At 37.4% G+C, this 19964-nt stretch overlaps 1 protein-coding gene across 1 annotated transcript in view; it reads left to right on the top strand.

Moving 5' to 3' along the window:
- The window catches only part of LARS1 (leucyl-tRNA synthetase 1), a 49950-nt gene extending 34234 nt beyond the window's left edge, over positions 1 to 15716 (top strand). The window contains exons 24-32 of the mRNA XM_081091193.1: positions 219 to 309; positions 1325 to 1465; positions 2481 to 2621; positions 2872 to 2982; positions 4986 to 5096; positions 7780 to 7884; positions 9594 to 9689; positions 10828 to 10960; positions 15349 to 15716. Of these exons, the coding sequence (XP_080947319.1) occupies positions 219 to 309; positions 1325 to 1465; positions 2481 to 2621; positions 2872 to 2982; positions 4986 to 5096; positions 7780 to 7884; positions 9594 to 9689; positions 10828 to 10960; positions 15349 to 15554 (1135 nt within the window). The 3' untranslated portion in view covers positions 15555 to 15716. The remainder of the gene's footprint in view (positions 1 to 218; positions 310 to 1324; positions 1466 to 2480; positions 2622 to 2871; positions 2983 to 4985; positions 5097 to 7779; positions 7885 to 9593; positions 9690 to 10827; positions 10961 to 15348) is intronic.
- Positions 15717 to 19964: the final 4248 nt, after the last annotated feature.

Raw genomic sequence — 19964 nt, 5'->3', positions numbered from 1 at the left:
CCGAGTGCACGAATTTCGTGCACTGGGCCTCTAATATACAGATAATAGGGAGGGACAATAGGCAGTCTTTAAGGAAGATGAAAATGGTCTTGTGGTAGAGCAGTTTTAAATGTTTCGGGCTTTGTTTTCATTTTACTGTTTATGAGTATAAGCAGCAGTTTTTGATTCCTAGCTATACTTGCCTTCACACCCAGTAACCATTTTTTCCTATTCAATAGTGAAATGAATGCAGGAATTATAAAAACAGATCAAAACTATGAGAAGATGATGTTTAAAGAAGCTTTGAAAACAGGGTTTTTTGAGCTGCAGGTAGGCTGTTCATTTTTTTAATAGCTGTAAAATATGTCAGTGTCTATATTATGTGTTTTCCCCTTTTTCTCTCCTGCTCTATCATAACAACTCATCTAAAGTGGAGACTGGAAATTTTGTTAAGAAATTTAAAAATTCTTAAATAAATTGTGATTATAACTAGTTTTCTTTGGTATTTTTTTCTGTTGTGTTCATTTTGCATAAGTAATTCTGTTTCTAGTTGAGCTATGAGCATCAATAAAGAGATTAAATTTAAAAATCAATAATTCTTTCCAGAAAAACATTTCTAAGTTGATAAAAAATAAAGGCATAAAAAAAGTAAAAGAAAAATAAAGGCATAATTGTAACTGCTTTTAGTTTGAAAGTCAGTATTTTCTGAGTTTTTCCACAAGGTGTCAGTATTTCTTCAAGTTTGGCAGTTCAAGTGCTTAAAGTGAAAATGTAGCTTTACTCAAAATCAGTTGTGTTAAATATCACATTGGGATTTCTGTAACTTGGTTTTCATAGATGTGGTTAAATAAGGGTAAGTGCTGAGCTTAGCAGTGTGTCATAGGTATAGCCTTTTTTGATACTTAATATCTTTTCTATATGCCGAGCATTTGCCCTTAGTATACAGTTTAAATTGCTCAGCTTTAATGTCTGTTACAAAATGTCTTTTCAGAAACTTTTTCTTCAGACTCATAAAACTGCAGTATCCTTTGGACAAGGATTGATATACATTTACTTGCAAATTTTTAAAGTAATACTTTTATAAAAATTCATTATGGAATTTTAAAAGACTAAAACTTAAAAATGCGTAACTAAGTTATCATTAAGAAATTTTTATTAAAAATTATTTATATGTTTTTATTGACTTTTTTTTTTTAGAGAGACAGGAAGGAATAGGGATAGAGAGATAGAAACATCAATGAGAGAACATTGATCGGCTGTTAAGACAGATACTGATTTTTTTCTGTTTACTTTTATTCTAAAGAAGTATGGGGAGAGAAATGGTAAATGATTTCCAATTTTATAGGCCGCGAAAGATAAGTACCGTGAACTGGCCATTGAAGGGATGCACAGAGAACTCGTGTTCCGATTCATTGAAGTTCAGACACTTCTCTTGGCTCCATTCTGTCCACATTTGTGTGAGCACATCTGGACACTCCTGGGAAAGGTATCTTTATGCATTTAAGATGTTGTGGCCGGTTTTGATTTTTGTCTCATTAAATAAATGTTGGGATAATGTTCTTAGTTAAGAGAAAAATGCTGAAAATGAATATTTTAAGAAGAATGCTACATTCATCATCATAATTATTACAACAGGTTAACTGAAGCTGCCTCCTGTTTAGACAACATCATGTGCATGCCTTTGTTTATATGCACAGTGTATATATTTTATAAACATTGACTATATGCATGTGACTTCTCACCTAATTCCTGTTAGGAAATGTTATAGTACATTTAAATATATTCAGGTATATATTTAAATACATGTCTAACTAATATTGTCTTTCCAACTGTTTGTTAAAGAGGTGAAAATATTGAGAAAGATATAAATGTTATGAACTGCTTATAAACAAAGATAGGAGTGTATATTTGCATAAATATTCTTGCTTTATATAAAATTCCTGGCATATATATAGGGCTGCATATTCAGGGATATTATATTAGCATTTTTACTGTGAAGATAAATTCAATTATTTCTCCCTGGCTTGCAGATAAACAGATTGGCTGGTTTAATAACTCCTTTCCAACCTTATTAGCCAGGCTCTTTTGCATTTTTCACTGCGCAAGCAATACAAAAATGTGCTTATGTGTATATACCACACAGCCATACTTTCAGTACTGGATGTATTAATAGGATAAAAACTGAGAGTGTGCATGATTTATATAATAATGATTAAATTGAGGCAAATTAGCATTACATAATTTTCTTTGAAAGTGAGCATATGTGTGTGGGTATTAACATGCTCGTACAAATGGATGCTAATTAAGAATGTAGAGTAAGACTTCACAGCTTGAATTCGGGAACATTAGGTCAGGGACTGTGGAAGTGTGCTGTGTGGAGTCAGGGTTTGAACTTTGAGCACACCATTGCAGATGGTAGCTTTGGTATGAAATCATAATCAAGAATCATAAAATAGTCGTATTGTCTAATCTCCCTGAGCCTTTCTGTTTTTACTTAAAAGCCTGACTCCATTATGCGTGCTTCATGGCCTGTCGTGGGTCCTGTGGATGACGTCTTGATACGTTCCTCACAGTATCTCATGGAGGTCGCACATGACCTTAGACTGCGACTGAAGAATTACATGATGCCAGCTAAAGGGAAGGTGACGTCTTTTTTTTTTTTTTTAAAGGTCATTCCTGAAAAGTTACTGGTCAATTAATATTTAACAGTAATGAAAATTAAGGCAACTTTCATTAAAGTGTGTAGGGCTGTCTTCATTGCTAATGCAGTTCTGCATTATGTGTCTTTTTTAATGTTCAAGGCAGTAGTGGTATATCCTGGGGGAGGGTTCTTCATTGTGGGTTTATATGAAAGTGATTGCATGGTTTTTTTCCTTCTCTTTTACTCTGTAGAAGACTGACAAGCTACCACCTCAGAAGCCTTCCCATTGCACCATCTATGTGGCGAAGAACTATCCATCCTGGCAACACACCACCCTGTCAGTTCTGCGTCATCACTTTCAGGTGATGCTCTCAGCAGACTGCCCCCAAACTTGCGGTGTCTCCCTGTGCGGCTTTTGCTTTTAGGATGTTGACAATGTCTGGGAAAGGGAAGACCGACAGCTTAGTTTCATGACCTCTAGTCATGGAGCATCCTTTGTTGTCCTTGCTGACTCCTAAATGGATGCCAGGGGGAAAGCTGCTGTTTTTCACCATTTTTGAAGCTTGAATCTAGTTGCATGTAATTAAAGACTTTAGGACTTTTTCATTCATGTGGTTAAAATTATGAAGCAAAAACGCTGAGATTCATGAAACTTTAACCTTATTATGTTTGAAAAACTCGAAGCTTGGTTCTTGAGCAATTTAAAAGAAAATGTTCAGTTTAATAATTACCCATAGAAATGGAGAGCTTGATGTTGTTTTTGTCTCCGTCAGGTAAGTAGCTATTATATATGATAGCTTTATTGAAAAGGAAACTCAATATTTAAACTTAGTTTTTTAGACTTAGACACAAGCCATGAAGATGCACTTAGAGAGAGCGAGCAAATAGAGAATAGAGATTATGGCCAGAGCATGAAGGAAAAATCCCTGGTTTTGATTTTATAGACCTTTATTAGAATTTTGCCTCAATAATTTTTATAGTTAATTAAGAATTATATAGAGAAACTTTTACATTTGCAAAATTTGATGGAAAGAGAAGAGCAAGTGTTTTTTTTATTCTTTGTGAACCTAATTTTATGGAGAACTATTTTCCCATTTGTGTGTAATAGAAATAGAAAGTAGCTTCTAGAATCTGCTTGCAGATTTTGACTTATAAGTAAGAGTAAACACTACTTTCAGAGGTAGAGAACTGAAACTGTGCCTCAGTGAGTTGAATATTCATACCAACATTTTCAAGGAAGCAGTAGAAGAACTAAATATAGTATGTAATGTCCCAGGTTTTAAAAATAAATGCACACTATTTTTCTTTTAGAAGTTCTAATTTTACATAGTATTCATTAACTAGTTATTGTACAGTTTCAAAGCGACATCATCTTTTGGTATTTGGAGTGATTAGCTTCCTTTAAAATTTTTATATTCATCCAAAAGAATGTTAGTTTGTAATCAAGAAGAGTGTACTTATGTGGAATATGGCGCCTTTTCGTGACATAAGGAAAAGGGGTGTTTCCTACCCTCTCCTTTTCTCTTTCATTTTATTTCAAAGCAACACATTGACAACTAGAGAAAATTCTTTTCCATGTACCTTACTTAGTAAAGGTTAGAATTGAAAGTAAATGGCTTATTGGAAACCTTACGATATGTTACTTTTCATTTAGATTTGTTCCCAAACCTTGGCTTTGATACTATGTTTCTACAATAAGGAGAAAATGAGTCACCCCAAACTCTGAAAAGGCTGCTTGCTTTCTCACTCTATTAAAGGGGACAGCTGGTGTTTGCAGAAGTGAATTTAAATTCACCCAGCACATTTGGGACTTACGCATATTAGTGATATATGATACAGGCACTTGATTTTGAGTGGATAGAAATAATGCTGCTTTTTAGCAGGTCCATAGCTTGGGATTCTTTTGTGCATGATTGTGCTAATGTGTGACAAAGTGTTCAAAAGCAGATTATAAATCTGTATGATAGTTGTGTGCAGTTTTCATTTTGATATAAATAATGAAATACTTCTAGAAGTTTATAAGACCATTTTGTTTTCTCACCAGATGAGATTTAGTGTTACAATCCTGGAGGTGCCATTATTGTCAGAAAAAAGATACTAGTAATATTCACCACAGTGTATCTGCTTTTCTTCTTTACCCTCAAAATCATGTATTGTCTGAATTTCGAGGGGTACGAGACTCCCTTCTGTGCTACTCATTCACCTTCCCCTTCCTCGTGATGCTAGGGCTGCACCCTCTTCCTGTTCTCCACCGACTGGTTGAGGTCATTCTGTGTCCTCCCAGCTTCCTACAGGCACATCAGTCCCCCATCATCTTTAAAATACTTTTTTCTACTTTCCTCTCCAACTCTTTTTTTTTTTTTAGAACAATAATGGAAAATTGCCTGATAACAAAATCCTTGCTACTGAACTAGGCAGTTTGCCAGAATTGAAGAAATATATGAAGAAAGTGATGCCATTTGTTGCCATGATTAAGGTAAGCTGTGGGCTTTGTAGAGCTGAGACCACATGAGTAATGGTTAGATAGGCCAGTAGAAGGAGGGAGAAGTCTCCCCCAAGGTATCTGCTGATATAGCACTTCTCTTTTTATTTTTTTAATTTAATTTTAAAAATAATTTTTTATTGTTGAAAATATTACATATGTCCCGCATTGGTCCCCTCCAGCCCTCCCTACGTCCCCCCCCATCTACCCCCCACCCCAGGCCTTCGGGACCCTGCTGTCTATGTCCATGGGTTATGCATATATGCATATGAGGTCTTTGGTTGATTATCTCCTACGCATCCATGAAATGCACTTCTCAATCAGTGGTTATGGGACATGAACAACCCGGTGTGGGCTTTAGCTGTGGAATTGCTGAGTATGTGAAATTATGTCTGGTGGAGGAGAAGTGGTTTAGAATTGCTGCACTAAATGATTCTCTTCATGTTCTACCTTCCCTTTTTTTCAGTTTGGGGGGGAAGCATATTCTTTTGATGTATATTAGGGTATTTTTCTAGATCCTATTACTGGAACCAGGAATCCTACATTTCTACAGGTTTAGGGTAACCAGATAAATGTTGTGTATAGTGTTGAAACCAGGGTTTCTCAGCAATGGCTGTATTGGTATTTTGGGCCAGATAGTTATTTGTGTCCTGTACACTATAGAGTTTAGCCGTATCCTTGGCTTCTACCCACTAGATGCCAGTAGACCCTCCCTTTTACCCGCCTCAGCTGTGACAACCAAAGATGTCTTCAGACATTGCTAAATGTCTCCTGCAGGCAAAATCAGCATTCTTCAGCTCCTCCATTAGGGATCATTGGATTAGAGACCTATGGTGGGCAAACTGCGGCTCTCGAGCCACATGCGGCCTTTGACCCCTTGAGTGTAGCTCTTCCACAAGATTCCGACTTCTGCGCATGGGCCATGAAGTTTCAATCGCATTGTACGTGCGCGCCTGCACATGGTATTTTGTGGAAGAGCCACACTCAAGGGGCCAAAAAGCCGCATGTGGCTCGCCAGCTGCAGTTTGCCGACCACTGGGTTAGACTTAGTTTTCTCCATATACATAGCTGACCTATTGAATTTCTTGACAAAGAGAAATAGAAAGAAGGCTATATGTTGCTTCAGATTTCAGGCTCTGGGGCCAGGCAAATCTTGGTCCAAACCCTGTTTGCCTCTAACTTCTTAGTTTTGAGGCCTTAGATAAATTACTTAAATTCTTTGGGTCACAAAGTTTTTCATCTATAATGTGAGAAAATCAATAGAACTACCTTTTAAGAGTAAAACTATGAAATAATAGTTTTAACACACTTGAATACTACTTGTCAAGAAGTAGGCTCAGTAATTTAAAAAAAAAAGAAAGTAAATCAGTGTTTTCCAGCCTGCTGGGCACATAATAGTAATTCTTGTACTTTAGATTAATTTTCAAATCTCCTAGGCTACAGATGCCTGCCTGATGGAGACCCAGACTCTCGTCTTGTCCTACATTGGAGTAGATTATATTCTTAGGAGAGCCTTTTAATTCTCCTAGAGCAGAATTAACTCTCTGAACCTTACGGTATTTCAAGTCTGAGAATGTAGAATTCTGGGTTGACCTATACCAATCAAGTTATATGTCTGCTGGTCTGCTTCTTAGTGGTCCCATTGGTCAGATTGCCAGATGCATTGTCAATATATGGATTCAATAAACTATCCTTACATTGTTGGTTGCAAAGATGTGCGTTAACAGAATTCAGAGAAACTGATTTGAAAAGTAGTAATAAGATTTTAGATTCAAAAGTTGGCTTTTTAAAAACCAATGCTAGACTATTTGAGTAGTAATATATCTTTTCAGTAATATTGGGGATTTTCCAGGCATATTAGTGGTGTTGAAAAATGTTTAATTACTCTGGTAGTAAGAAAATGACCTTTAAGTATTTTTTTTTTTCCCATGGGAAAAGAAACAGACTTAGATGGTAAATGAAAACAGTCAATGCTGGGAATCATATCAGGTCACTTTCATGTAAGTGCACCCTATTGGAGGCAGTTAGCTATGTTTGTGCATATGGACTTGGCTTTCTCTGGTTATATTTTGAGTTGGCAAAATATTTTATTTCATGTTCAAGAAAATTAAGAAAATAAATTATTTTTTTATATGTCACAGGATTATCTGAGTATCCTTATATTATGACTTTTTACATTTTATTTTAAAATTTGTAGGAATATGTTAGGGAATTTATTATTAATTTACTGTTTTGTGAAATAGCTTTAAAGCTTTGGTATCTTGGAAAATTTTATTATTATTATTAATTAGTTAATTTATTTTTGTTACCTGAAGGGATATTTTCACACATTTGTTTGATTCTTTGTCAAAGCAGTCTTTTGGCTTGCATATTAAGTCAGCCTAAATAAACTAAGATAAAATCATATTTACTTTATGAATCTGAAAACCTTATTCTTCCAGTCATTTCATTGCTGCCTTCATTTTATCATATTTAAAATGATAATTATTCTGAGCTAGTAATTTTCATTAACAAGCAGACATAGATAAGAGAAGCTATGAGTCCAAGGCCTTTGCTTTAACTGTTCAAATTTGAAGATTTTATCAATAGAGAGAAGAATGATTGCTTTGGAGGAAATATATTCTTTTCAATGTATTGTTAATATGATTTTGTTTTTCAAAACCATTTTGGCGGTTAGGAAAATCTGGAGAAGGTGGGACCTCGTGTTCTGGATTTGCAGTTAGAATTCGATGAACAGGCAGTGCTCATGGAGAATATAGTCTACCTGACCAATTCCCTTGAGGTAAGAGGAGCTAGGAGTGTAATAACTAATTAACCATAGTAAACATATCCAGTTCTTTTGTTTTATAATAGACCTTTTATAAGCTTCATCTTCTGTGTTTACTAACTTTGCCAAAAATATCAGTCACAATTTTGGGGGGAAAGGAAGAGAATGAGTGGGTATAGAAGTTGTAGGAAGAAAAAATGACCTGTTGTCTTATTTCACTTATCAGTTATTCTATATATAAAATACTAGCCATATATACCTGGATTCCTCCCTCACACACAGACATACAAATTATCTTTTAAAAAGTGAGTCTAGAACTTATATTCAAATACTTTCAAAATTGCTCATATTAGGAGGTACTCTGAATTGCTTCTTCTCTCCCTCCCCTCCTCCATCCCTTATTTTCAGATTTACAGAATTGGGTTAGTTAGAATTCTTGGTTCATGATATAGTATTATTTGGTCATATTTTCAGATTTAAAATTTTTTTAAAATTTCCATTCTGGAATGTAAAGCTCTTTTTATTAAAATAGTTGACATATTATATTAGTTTCAGATGTATGACATAATTAGTTAACGTTTATATATGCTATGAAATGATCATCAGGATAGGTCTAATAACCATCTGTCACCATACAAAATTATTGTGATACTATTTACTGTATTCCCTATGTCTACGTTACATATCCTGTTTTTATACTCCCATGAATCTACTACCAACTCAAGAACTAGAACATTACCAATAGCTTTCACATATTTTCCCTGTCCCACCATGCTGCCCCAGTCATAGCTTCATATATCAGCTCTAAAAATGCTGTCTCTCAGACCACTTAGACAGAGGAAAGATAATCTGCTCTAGAAAAATTGTTAGAAGACTCTAGTGATAATGGAGACTCTGAAGAAAAAAAACCCCACAGGTTTAGAGTAAATAAAAATTTTCATGAAATATTAGAATGAAAGATAGTTACTTCTTTTTTGTTTTTATTGATTTTTTACAGAGAGGTGGGGAGAGGGATAGTTAGAAACATCGATCAGCTGCTTCTTGCATGCCCCCTACTGGGGATGTGCCCACAACCAAGGTACATGCCCTTGACCGGAATCGAACCTGGGACCCTTGAGTCCGCAGGCCGACGCTCTATCCACTGAGCCAAACCAGTAAGGGCGATAGTTACTTCTAAATAAACATTGTATATTGTGTAATTATAAATAAGTTAACAAATAAATTAATAAATATTAGTAGACATCTATTTTAAGGATAGTTTTAAATATTCATATATATATTCATGGAGAAAAAAACTTGGAACTTTGGGAAGTGGGGACACATTTAGGGTCATCTTATATTCAGGCATATGCAATATGTTACATTTCTGAGTTTATTTACGTGGACGGCTTTTATTCTCAAATGCTAAATTTCTGAACTTTATTTAAGGTCAGCCTTTTATGCTGATTTTTCATTTTCTCTTATTTAGCAGGTAAATTTCAGATTTCATTATAGAAAATGGTTAACTTCACTATGTAAATAACAGTACTATGAGACAGCTAAGATCAGAGTTAAGTAATTGATTACAGATCTCATTTAATGTTTATATAGGAAATTATAAAATTGCACAGACCATTTCATGTTAAGTGGAGAACCTAGTTTTGTTCTTTGGTGAAATGAGGTGATGATTAATTTCAATCATATTAAGTGATACTAATGGCTTCCATTTTCCCTCCTCTATTTAGCTAGAACACATAGAAGTCAAGTGTGCCTCTGAAGCAGAAGATAAAGTCAGGGAAGAATGCTGTCCTGGGAAACCACTTAATGTTTTCAGAACAGAAGTAAGTTGCAAGAATCTCACCGAATCATTGCATTTTAGAGCTAGAAGAGACCTTAGAGATCATTACATCTAAACCCATCATTTTAAAGATGAAGGAAGGGAGGTCCAGAGAAGTAAAGTGATTGGTTTGGACCAGGCTACATAGTTTGTTAGAAGTGGGGGTGGATTTGAAGTCTCTTAATTCCCTGGTTGGTGCAATACTCACTATTCCTTACTCTACTATAAGCGATGGCATCGGATGTTATTTGTGGATTTAAAAAATAAAAACACGATTTTCAAAACCTGGTTTTTATTTTATTCTTTCAAAATATGCTCTTATTTTTAAAGAGAGAGTAAGGGAGAGGGATAGAGAGATAGAAGCATCAATGATGAGAGAGAATCATCTATCGGCTGCCTCCTGCACAGGTCCCACTGGGGATTGAGTCCACAACTCCATCATGTGCCCTGATGGAAATTGAACTGTGACCTCCTGGTTCATAGGTTGACACTGAACCACATCAGCTGGGCAAAAAAACACACCTAGTTTTTATTTTAAAAAATACAATGAAAATTGAAATGTGAGTCTTTTTCATTTTTTATTAAATTTATTGGGGTTTGCTGAAACCGGTTTGGCTCAGTGGATAGAGCGTCGGCTTGCGGACTGAAAGGTCCCAGGTTCGATTCTGGTCAAGGGTATGTACCTGGGTTGCGGGCACATCCCCAGTAAGAGATGTGCAGGAGGCAGCTGATCGATGTTTCTCTCATCATCGATGTTTCTATCTCTCTCTCCCTTCCTCTCTGTAAAACATCAATAAAAAAATATATTAAAAAAAAAATTTATTGGGGTGACATTGGTTAACATGAATGTATAGGTTTCAGATGTGGGTTTCTATATTACAAGATCTGTAAATTGCACCGTGGGCCCACCACCAAAAGTCGAATCTCCTGTCGTCATATATTAGGACTCCCTTTGCCCCCCCACCCTCTTCCCTCTGGCAACCACCACACTGTTGTTTGTGTATCCCTTTGTCAAGATTTTAGATACCAGAATTAAATCTGTCTTTTCCTTGGGCATTAAAAATGTAGCAGAGATTCCTCTTCGCTCAGCAGTATTCAAGTTTGATTTCCTGTAACAATTATTTTCTCTTTATTTTCCTAAGCCTGGTGTGTCAGTTTTCATAGTGAATCCCCAGCCATCCAATGGCCACTTCTCAACCAAAATTGAAATCAGGCAAGGAGATACCCGTGATTCTATCATCAGGCGCTTAATGAAAGTGGACCGAGGAATCAAAGGTAAATGGTTTCCCTGTGCATTTGGCAGGAGCTTGTGGATTTGATGAGTTTTAGGGGGAGGGGAGAAAGAACAATACCTGGCTTGCTTAGGGACAGCTGTGTAATGTTGTGGGAACAGTATTGGACCCAGCATCAGGAGACCTGTATTCTCTTTGGGACTTTTTGACGAGGTAGCTTGGTGACTTGACTGTGTCACTTAAGCTATAAACTGAGCTTTTAGTTAAAGTGAGGATACTGGATTACATATTTTTCTAAGACTCCTTCTAGCTCTAAAATTGTAACAAGAAATTTCTCTCTCTTAGAGGTTTTCAGAATTAAAGATACACCTTTTATAGTCTAAACTAACTTGCCCAATTGGGTCGGCTCCTGGGGAAGGAAGAGAAGCAGAGGAAACGTTACTGAGTGAGTGCTGAGTATTAGCCATTTAATCATTTTGCACCGCGATAACATAGAGGGTGTTGGCATTCCCCTCTCACGTAAGATGAGTGGAGGTCAGAAAGGCTAAATAATGTGCCGAGTTCATTCAGCTGGTAAATCCTTGAGCTGAAATTCAAACTCAGGTCTATCTGACTCCAAAGCTCATTCTTCTAAAAAATGTGCCTCCAAGTGAAATATGTAAATAATCTTAATTTCTTATCAAGATTAATTAAGTCGAGATCTTCTATGATTATATTTAATATAATAGTTTACAGATTCTTTTCCTCATTGATCAGCCAGGTCTTAGACTGAGCATAGTCCGAAGGGAGTCATTATGTCTCTGTATTATTTTTCTTTCCAATTATGAAGACAAATAAATGTCGAGATTCCCTATTTTGCATTATCTCTCTCTTCTCTTCTTGATGGCAATTGAGGGTTGATTGGTTCATATTCCATGAGTGTAAATTTCTGAAAAGATTTACAAATCCCAGACAGTGACCTAATTTATGGTACTATATTCAGGCTAACAGTATGCCATTAACATAGAAGACTTAAAATGGCCCTTTGGAATCCATTCTACTGTTATTTTTATTCTCTTGAAGTCATTCGTTCAGCTTGTGTGGACATTTAAAAAAATACGTTTTTATTGATTTCTAGAGAGAGGGAGAGGGAGAGAGAGAATCATTACTGTGAGGGCAAAACATCTATTGGCCGCCTTCCACATGTCCCCTACAGGGAATTGAGCCTGAAACCCAGACATGTGCCCTAACTGGGAATTGAGCTGGCAACCTTTCAGTGCATGGGACGACACCCAACCAACTGAGCTACACCGGCCAGGGCTCGTGGACATTTCTTGATTGACTGTCATGTGTGGTGTATGTAGCAACAAGTGTGTATGTGGAGACTCCTATGAATGCACTCGGGGGGGTTGGGAGTCCATCAAGTACTGTTCATTAGGACGCTGCATCTAGGGAAGGAATAGGGGACTAAGCTACTGGCATACATGATCCTATTGTCAGGAGAAACTGCTGAGTGCAGTAAGAGAGGTGTAGATAAAATTCACAGCACAGAAAAGAGTGGGAGAGTGAGATTATTTCCAACTGTGGTCATCAGGAATGAATTTATGGAGAAAATATTGTTTGGATGGGGTGTGAAGTTTGTATTTGTGAGGGTGAGGGGAAAGAGTGTCTAGCAGGAGGGAAATAGGAATCCTGGTTCCACTGTGTATCAGCAATATATCAGGGCTAGAGATTATTGTTTTGAGACATTATTTTAAAATTGTGGTAAATTATACAAACAAAATTGACCATTTTAGTCATTTTAAGTGTCCAGTTCAGTGTCATTAAATACATCTATATTGTGGTCCAACCTTCATCCCTAAGAGAGAGCTTTTCCATCATTCTAAGCTGAGACCTTATACCCACTAAATAATAACTCCCCATAATTCTACCTCCCCCTAGTCCCTGGTAACCACTGCTCTCTACTTTCTGCCTTCATGTGTCTGACTGATTTGGTACCTTATAGAAGTGGAACCATACAAAATTTGTCCTTTTCTATCCAGCTTATTTCACGTAGCACAGTGTCTCCAAGGTTCTTCCATGTGGTTATTGGCATCTATCTTGTTCCCTCTTAAGCTAGGTCCTGTAGAATGATAGCACCATCCTTAGAACTGATAGCCACAAAAAGAAAAGTTTGAAATGTGGGTATATAGGAAGCCATTCTGTGGCTGTATTCGCTGTGTTGTGTTGCATATGGGCTGAGTAGCTGAGATGGGAAAGGAGTGCAGTTCAATAGCATTTCTCTGTCTGCTACAATAGCCAGCACGTTGTCCAATTAGTGCCAATTGTATTGAGGGTGATTATGATCCAGGTCCAGGAGGAACTGGGCTAAAACCATCATTTTACGCCACAAAGACCACTGAGCAACTATTTGATGATAATGACTTTAAATCACTCGCAGCCCAGGCCACATATGAACTAAGAGCTTGGAGGTGAACGCTCCATCTCACATTATCAATCCCCAGGGACTTTCAATTGCTCTCATCTCTGCTCTAAGTGCCTTAAATCTTGTGTAGCTGCAGACTCAGATTTCAACAATTTCCATGAGGTCTGGGATAAGAAAGTATAGTAAAACTACTAAGAAAGCTCCAAGATTTAATGGCAGTAATGATCTACATGGCGAAACATCAAAGCAAATGTGTGTTGTCACTTAGAAGCCTGATTGAGTACTAAAGCTTCTTTGAAATAGTTTGATTCAGAATTGCTTGGAATGATGTGGGAGGTCTGTTTTAGAGGGACACACATAACACACACACACATACACACACACACACACACACACACACACAAGCAGATCTGCAGTAAAAGTCCTTGCGCATAAAATCTGTGGGCAGAACTAGTCACTGCTTTCCTAGCAAAATAATTTGGCGTCACTGATGTGCATGTTGAATTGCAATAGCCATTAAAATTGTGTTTCCCGCCCCTCCACCCCCCTCGAGACCAGGGCTGTCATGCAGGCTGTGTCTGCTCCTTTCCCTCTTTAACTTTCAGGGCTTGTGCTGCATCTGGCAATAGATTATGTGGCCTCTGCAGAGACTCGCAGGCAGGGTATACCTCCGTGGTAGTCACAGGTAATTGCTCTATAAGCCCCAAGATCCCTCCTCTAAACCCACAGTCCTTCAGTCTTTGTTTCCCAAGGAGAAGAGAACGCCTGGATAGCTTGCACTCTGGGCATAGCCGCCAGCTGCGTGAGCGTCTCCTTTTATCTCTTATCCCCCTCTCACGAGGCCTCATACTCTCATAGCAACACAACTGGGAGTGTAGCTCACGGACCACCCAGCGCTCTGCTTTAGAAAGGGTGGGAGGTACTTTGGAAAATATCTTCTGTTCCTGTGGATCAAGTTCTACATAACTAGCTGTGCTACACTTTGAGGTCGATGTAAACCTAGAATCACCACTCGCAGTCATTTCGCATGTTTTTCACCACATAAAATAAAACCATTTGGCGTTGGGAAGTCTCAGAATTGCTGAAATAAATAAATTTTTTTTTGGACTTAATTGTGGGCAGGATTGTTGGCTCATAAAGGTGATCAAGGGACAAGTGCTTTCTTTGCCAGGAGCCACCGTATCAGCTTGCACAGAGCAGGCCAGGCATCTCCAGCAGGGGAGGCGTGGGGCTCACTCAGAGGCTGGGACTTCTAGGCCCTGTGCCCTTCCCCGGCCTTCCCTTCTCTCCCGGTCTCATCAGCTTGTCAATAAAGTGCGTTCCTTTGAGCAAAATGAGAAACTGGTAATACATATTAGAATAGTAATTCTTTTTTCCAAAACTACCTTCTGAAAAAAAACCAACCCAACAACACTTTACAGTTTTAATCTATTCGAGGAAGCAAGACAAGAGAAATGTTTTAGACTTTTTGATATTCTGAAGGACAGGCAATTGAAGCCTATACAAAGTGATTTGAAAGACCCTATAGGACAGTGATGGCGAACCTATGACACACGTGTCAGAGGTGACACGCGAACTCATTTTTTTGGTTCATTTTTCTTTGTTAAATGGCATTTAAATATATAAAATAAATATCAAAAATATAAATCTTTGTTTTACTATGGTTGCAAATATCAAAAAATTTCTATATGTGACACGGCACCAGAGTTAAGTTAGGGTTTTTCAAAATGCTGACACGCCGAGCTCAAAAGGTTTGCCATCACTGCTATAGGATAATGCTCAAAATTAGACTCAACCCTTCCTGTTGGTTTATAATTCCAGGGCATGTATTAACAGAAGCTGACAATCTCTGATCTGGGTAAAAGCTGGCAGAGTTTAAGGTTTTGTTAGATTTAGCTTTGCTTTCTGAGACTGGGTCCTATTTAATAATCTGATGATTTAGATATCATGTGTATAAAATGTGAATTATCAGATTCAGGGCATGGGTTTGAGTCAGTGACTGTAATTAAATGCTTTTTTTGCTGTAGATCTTTGCAAAGTGAAGCTGATGAGATTTGATGATCCACTGTTGGGGCCGAGGCGAGTTCCCATCCTGGGAAAAGAGCTGACTGGGAAGACGCCCATTTCTGAGCATGCTGTCTTCCACGTGGACCTCGTGAGCAAGAACGTCCATCTTACTGAAAACGGGCTGCGGGCGGATATTGGTGACACAATGGTCTACCTGGTTCACTAAACTCACGCAGATGGGAGATTTGCCCTGTTCTCTGGGGCTACTTCTACTTTGTGCTTACAGAGTGGCTGTGAGACCCTTAGGCTGGGCCTAAGTAGATTTCATTTCTAACCATCAAATTCTGCATGTAACCATAATTACACCAACTCATTTTTGATTCCTGGACCTAATAAATTTTTTTTCCTTCTTGGGACCTCTAAGAGAAATAGTTTATATTATACTTAAAAAACAAAAACAAAAACAAATTATTCCTAATCCCCAGAAGCTTCTAGTCTTTCACATTTTACAGAAGTGTCAGCATCTTTTATGAGGTGTGCTTCAAACTTATAAAGGCTAAGGCGTATTTGACAACTTTTTATATTATATCAATTACGGAATTAGCTGTTTCTTTAAAGAAAAAAAAGTAGGTTTAGCTAGTTTTGCTTTTTAAAGAAAGGAACTCTGATGATTATTTAAAAGAACAAATAAGAATATTTTGACCTGACTGTGATCACTAAGTTTTCTGTGTAATGGGCAAAAAGGTCTTATATTTATAAGAAATTTTTACCTTTAATATATTCAGTTTACCACCAATACTGTTTTCCAAGGCTAATGTTAATAGTTTATAAGCAGTTTATTTCAGCTACTCTAAATTTAGGCACTTTTTAAAGGGGGATATTTTCCCCCCAGAAAATTGCATTTATCAAATTTGTCTTGGGTCCAATTGTGTTTAAAGACCATGTCAACTGTATTGCAAATTTGTTTTTTTTATATTGCTGTAATGCCTTTTGATACTGTCTGTGCCATCTGTCTTCATAATGAGGAAGATTAGGTATCGACTGGCAGGGGAGAGAAACATTTTTGTTTCTTGAAGGGCTCAATATGGGAAAGATCACTTCTGATGACCTAAGGAGCCTGAATGCTAACTTCCAGGTCATGTAGAGATTTATTGAGCTGCTTTATTTTGCTGTGTGCAGTTTGAGATTTCTGGGCCTAGTTGAATGCTCTGTCATAGATTCATTAAAGCAGATGATAGGGTGTTAGAGCTGACAGAGCCCTTAGCGATCACGTGCAAACATCCTCTATCTGGGCAGGCACTGTAGCATAGCAGGTAAGAGGATTGGGGCTGAAGTCAGCTAGCTAGGTTAGATTCCCGTGCCTTCCATTTGCCACATGGGTGATGTCAGCCAGTTCCTCAGCCTGTTTCTCCATCTATAAAATAGAACTAATAATGTACCTACTTTCTAGGCTTATTGAGAGATGTTGAGATGATAACCATCTAGGAAAATCATATATCCATGTAGTGCCTGACAAGTGGTAAGCTTTCCATAATGTCACTGAGATGGCGATGAGCTTTCAGTAAGTGCTAGTGATGAATAATGATAACAACAACTACCCAGGGTGTATGGCTTAAGGTTACTGTAGGCTATAACCACGTCACTGGTATTGGTTCCTTTGGGGCAACTGCTTTGTGGTTTGCCCTCCTTTAGATCCTTTTGCTGCTCCCTCAGTCTGCATAGCCCAAGTTATTCCCCACATCAAAGTAGGTTTTCCTGGTGCCTAAACAAGCCCACTTATGTTTAACTGAAGACAATTGAACTGTGTGCTTGGGGGGGCGGGGGGGGGGAGAGAAAGGAAATAATTTTACTATTGTGAGTGGCTGTGCCTACATTACTAAATAAGCCTGTGAACCTTGGCTGCCTTGGATTAAATGTGAGTTGGGATTCATGGCTGCTCAGTTCCCACAGTGTCAATTCCTGTGTGTCTCTCAGAATGAGCATCTTGCTGGGCTGAATATGCCTTTTGTGTTGAAAGGCACATAGGTGTTGTGCACGGAAGCCTCTAAGCATAAGCCATTACTTCACCTGGTGCTCCACTAAAAACACAGCAATTGAAATGCTGGAGGAAAAACAGGTTGCATTGGGCTTATGGTATTGTTAGGACACTCATTCTTTCCTAAAGGATTTTAGCTCTTTTTAAACTGTGAAATGTAATGCACACACACAAAAAGTGAGCAATAAGATACATAGTACACACACAAAACATGTAAAATACACACACAAAATGAACAACAGCAAAACATTTTATCAACAAAGCAAAAATCTTTATAATCACCACTCAGTCAAGGAATAGCACAATGCCAGCACGCCGAAGCCTGCCTAATGCCTCCTTCTAAAAAGACAAATTTCGGGCCAATATATGATCCAGTTTTTATACATGTCCCATGTGAGTTTAAAAAGAACGTCTGTCCTGAGATTGTGGAGTTCTGACTATGTGCCTTAGGTCATAGTTGCCGATAGAACTGTTCAACTCCGTATCGCACTGTTTTGTTTATCAGTTGACTCGTTTTTTTTAGAGGTATACGAAAATTAAAAACTCTCATGTCCATGGATTTACTTATTTTTCCTTCTAGTTCAGATAGTTTTTGTTTTATATTTTTATACTGTGTTACCAGGCACATATAAATTTAGATTTTGTTGTTGTTCTTGGTAAGTTGAACTTTTTCTAATTAGGAAATACTTCTGTATTTTTAGAAATATGTTTTGCCTAAAGGTTACTTTGCCTGACATTGACATAATAACACTAGTTTTTATTGGGTTAGTGTTCATGTGGAATATCTTTGACCATCTTTTTTTATTTTTTATTTTTTATTGCTAAAAGTATTACAAAGGGTATTACATATGTGTCTTCCCCCCCCCCCCCCCCCCCCGCCTTTGACAATCCCCTGGGCTCCCCAACCCCCCAGTGTCTTATGTCCATTGGTTATGCTTATATGCATGCATACAAGTCCTTCGGTTGATCTCTTACCCCCGTCCCTCCTGCCCCCCAACCCTCCCCGGCCTTCCCGCTGCAGTTTGACAATCTGTTTGAGGCAGCTCTGCCTCTGTATCTATTATTGTTCAAAAGTTTATAATGGTCTCTATTATCCATGAATGAGTGAGATCATGTGGTATTTTTCCTTCATTGACTGGATTATTTCACTTAGCATAATGCTCTCCAGCTCCATCCATGCCGTTGCAAATGGTAAGAGTTCCTTCTTTTTTACAGCAGCATAGTATTCCATCGTGTAGATGTACCACAGTTTTCTAATCCATTCATCTACTGATGGGCACTTAGGCTGTTTCCAGATCTTAGCTATGGTGAATTGTGCTGCTATGAACATATGGGTGCGTATATCCTTTCTGATTGGTGTTTCTGGTTTCTTGGGATATATTCCTAGAAGTGGGATCACAGGGTCAAATGGGAGTTCCATTTTTAGTTTTTTGAGGAAATTACAACTGTCTTCCATAGTGGCTGCACCAGTCTGCATTCCCACCAGCAGTGCACGAGTGTTCCTTTTTCTCCACATCCTCTCCAGCACTTGTCGTTTGTTGATTTGTTGAAGATAGCCAGTCTGACAGGTGTGAGATGGTACCTCATTGTTGTTTTGATTTGCATCTCTCGGACGATTAGTGACTTTGAGCATGTTTTCATATGTCTCTTGGCTTTCTGAATGTCCTCTTTTGAAAGGTGTCTATTTAGATCCTTTGCCCATTTTTTGATTGGATTGTTTATCTTCTTTTTGTTAAGTTGTATGAGTTCCCTATAAATTTTGGAGATTAGGCCCTTATCAGATATGACATTGGCAAATATGTTTTCCCACGCAGTAGGTTTTCTCGTTGTTTTGTTGATGGTTTCTTTTGCTGTGCAGAAGCCTTTTATTTTGATGTAGTCCCATTTGTTCATTTTCTCTTTAGTTTCAAGTGCCCTAGGAGCTGTATCAGTGAAGAAATTGCTTCGGCATATGTCTGAGATTTTGTTGCCTTTGGATTCTTCTAGAATTTTTATGGTTTCCTGTCATACATTTAAGTCCTTTATCCATTTTGAGTTTATTTTTGTGTATGGTGTAAGTTGGTGATCTAGTTTCATTTTCTTGCATATATCTGTTTGACCATCTTTTTACTTTTAACCTTTGGTAACTTTATTTTCTTTTAACATATTTTTTTGCAATTTTTTGTCTTTAAAACAAAGTCAGCACTATGTTCAAATGTTACTTGAATGAATTCTTTATTTGAGGTTTTAGTATTGAGTTAGTCATTTGTTTCTATTTTTTTTCAATTTTTTAGTTTGTTTTTTCTTATTTTTTGAATATGTAAAATATGTACACCGTTTTAAAGTCAAACTATGTTCATCCAGAGAATTTTACTCTCTTGCACTACATTCCCACCCTCTTTAGCTAGCCATTTTCATTAGTTTCTGAATTATCTTTCCCGTATTTCTTTTTCTGAAAATAAGCAGATATTTGTGTGTGCTTTAATTTCTCCTTTCTCATGCAAAAAGTAGCATGTTGTTTATAATTATTTTACATCTTGCTTTCTTTTTTTTTTTTATATATATTTTATTGATTTTTTACAGAGAGGAAGGGAGAGAGATAGAGAGTTAGAAACATCGATG

This window comes from Myotis nattereri (assembly GCF_964212035.1).
Source record: "Myotis nattereri genome assembly, chromosome: 5".
In the NCBI taxonomy this organism is placed as follows: Eukaryota; Metazoa; Chordata; class Mammalia; order Chiroptera; family Vespertilionidae; genus Myotis; species Myotis nattereri.
Note: the sequence above shows the minus strand (reverse complement) of the source record. Positions and strands in the feature narration are given on the sequence as shown.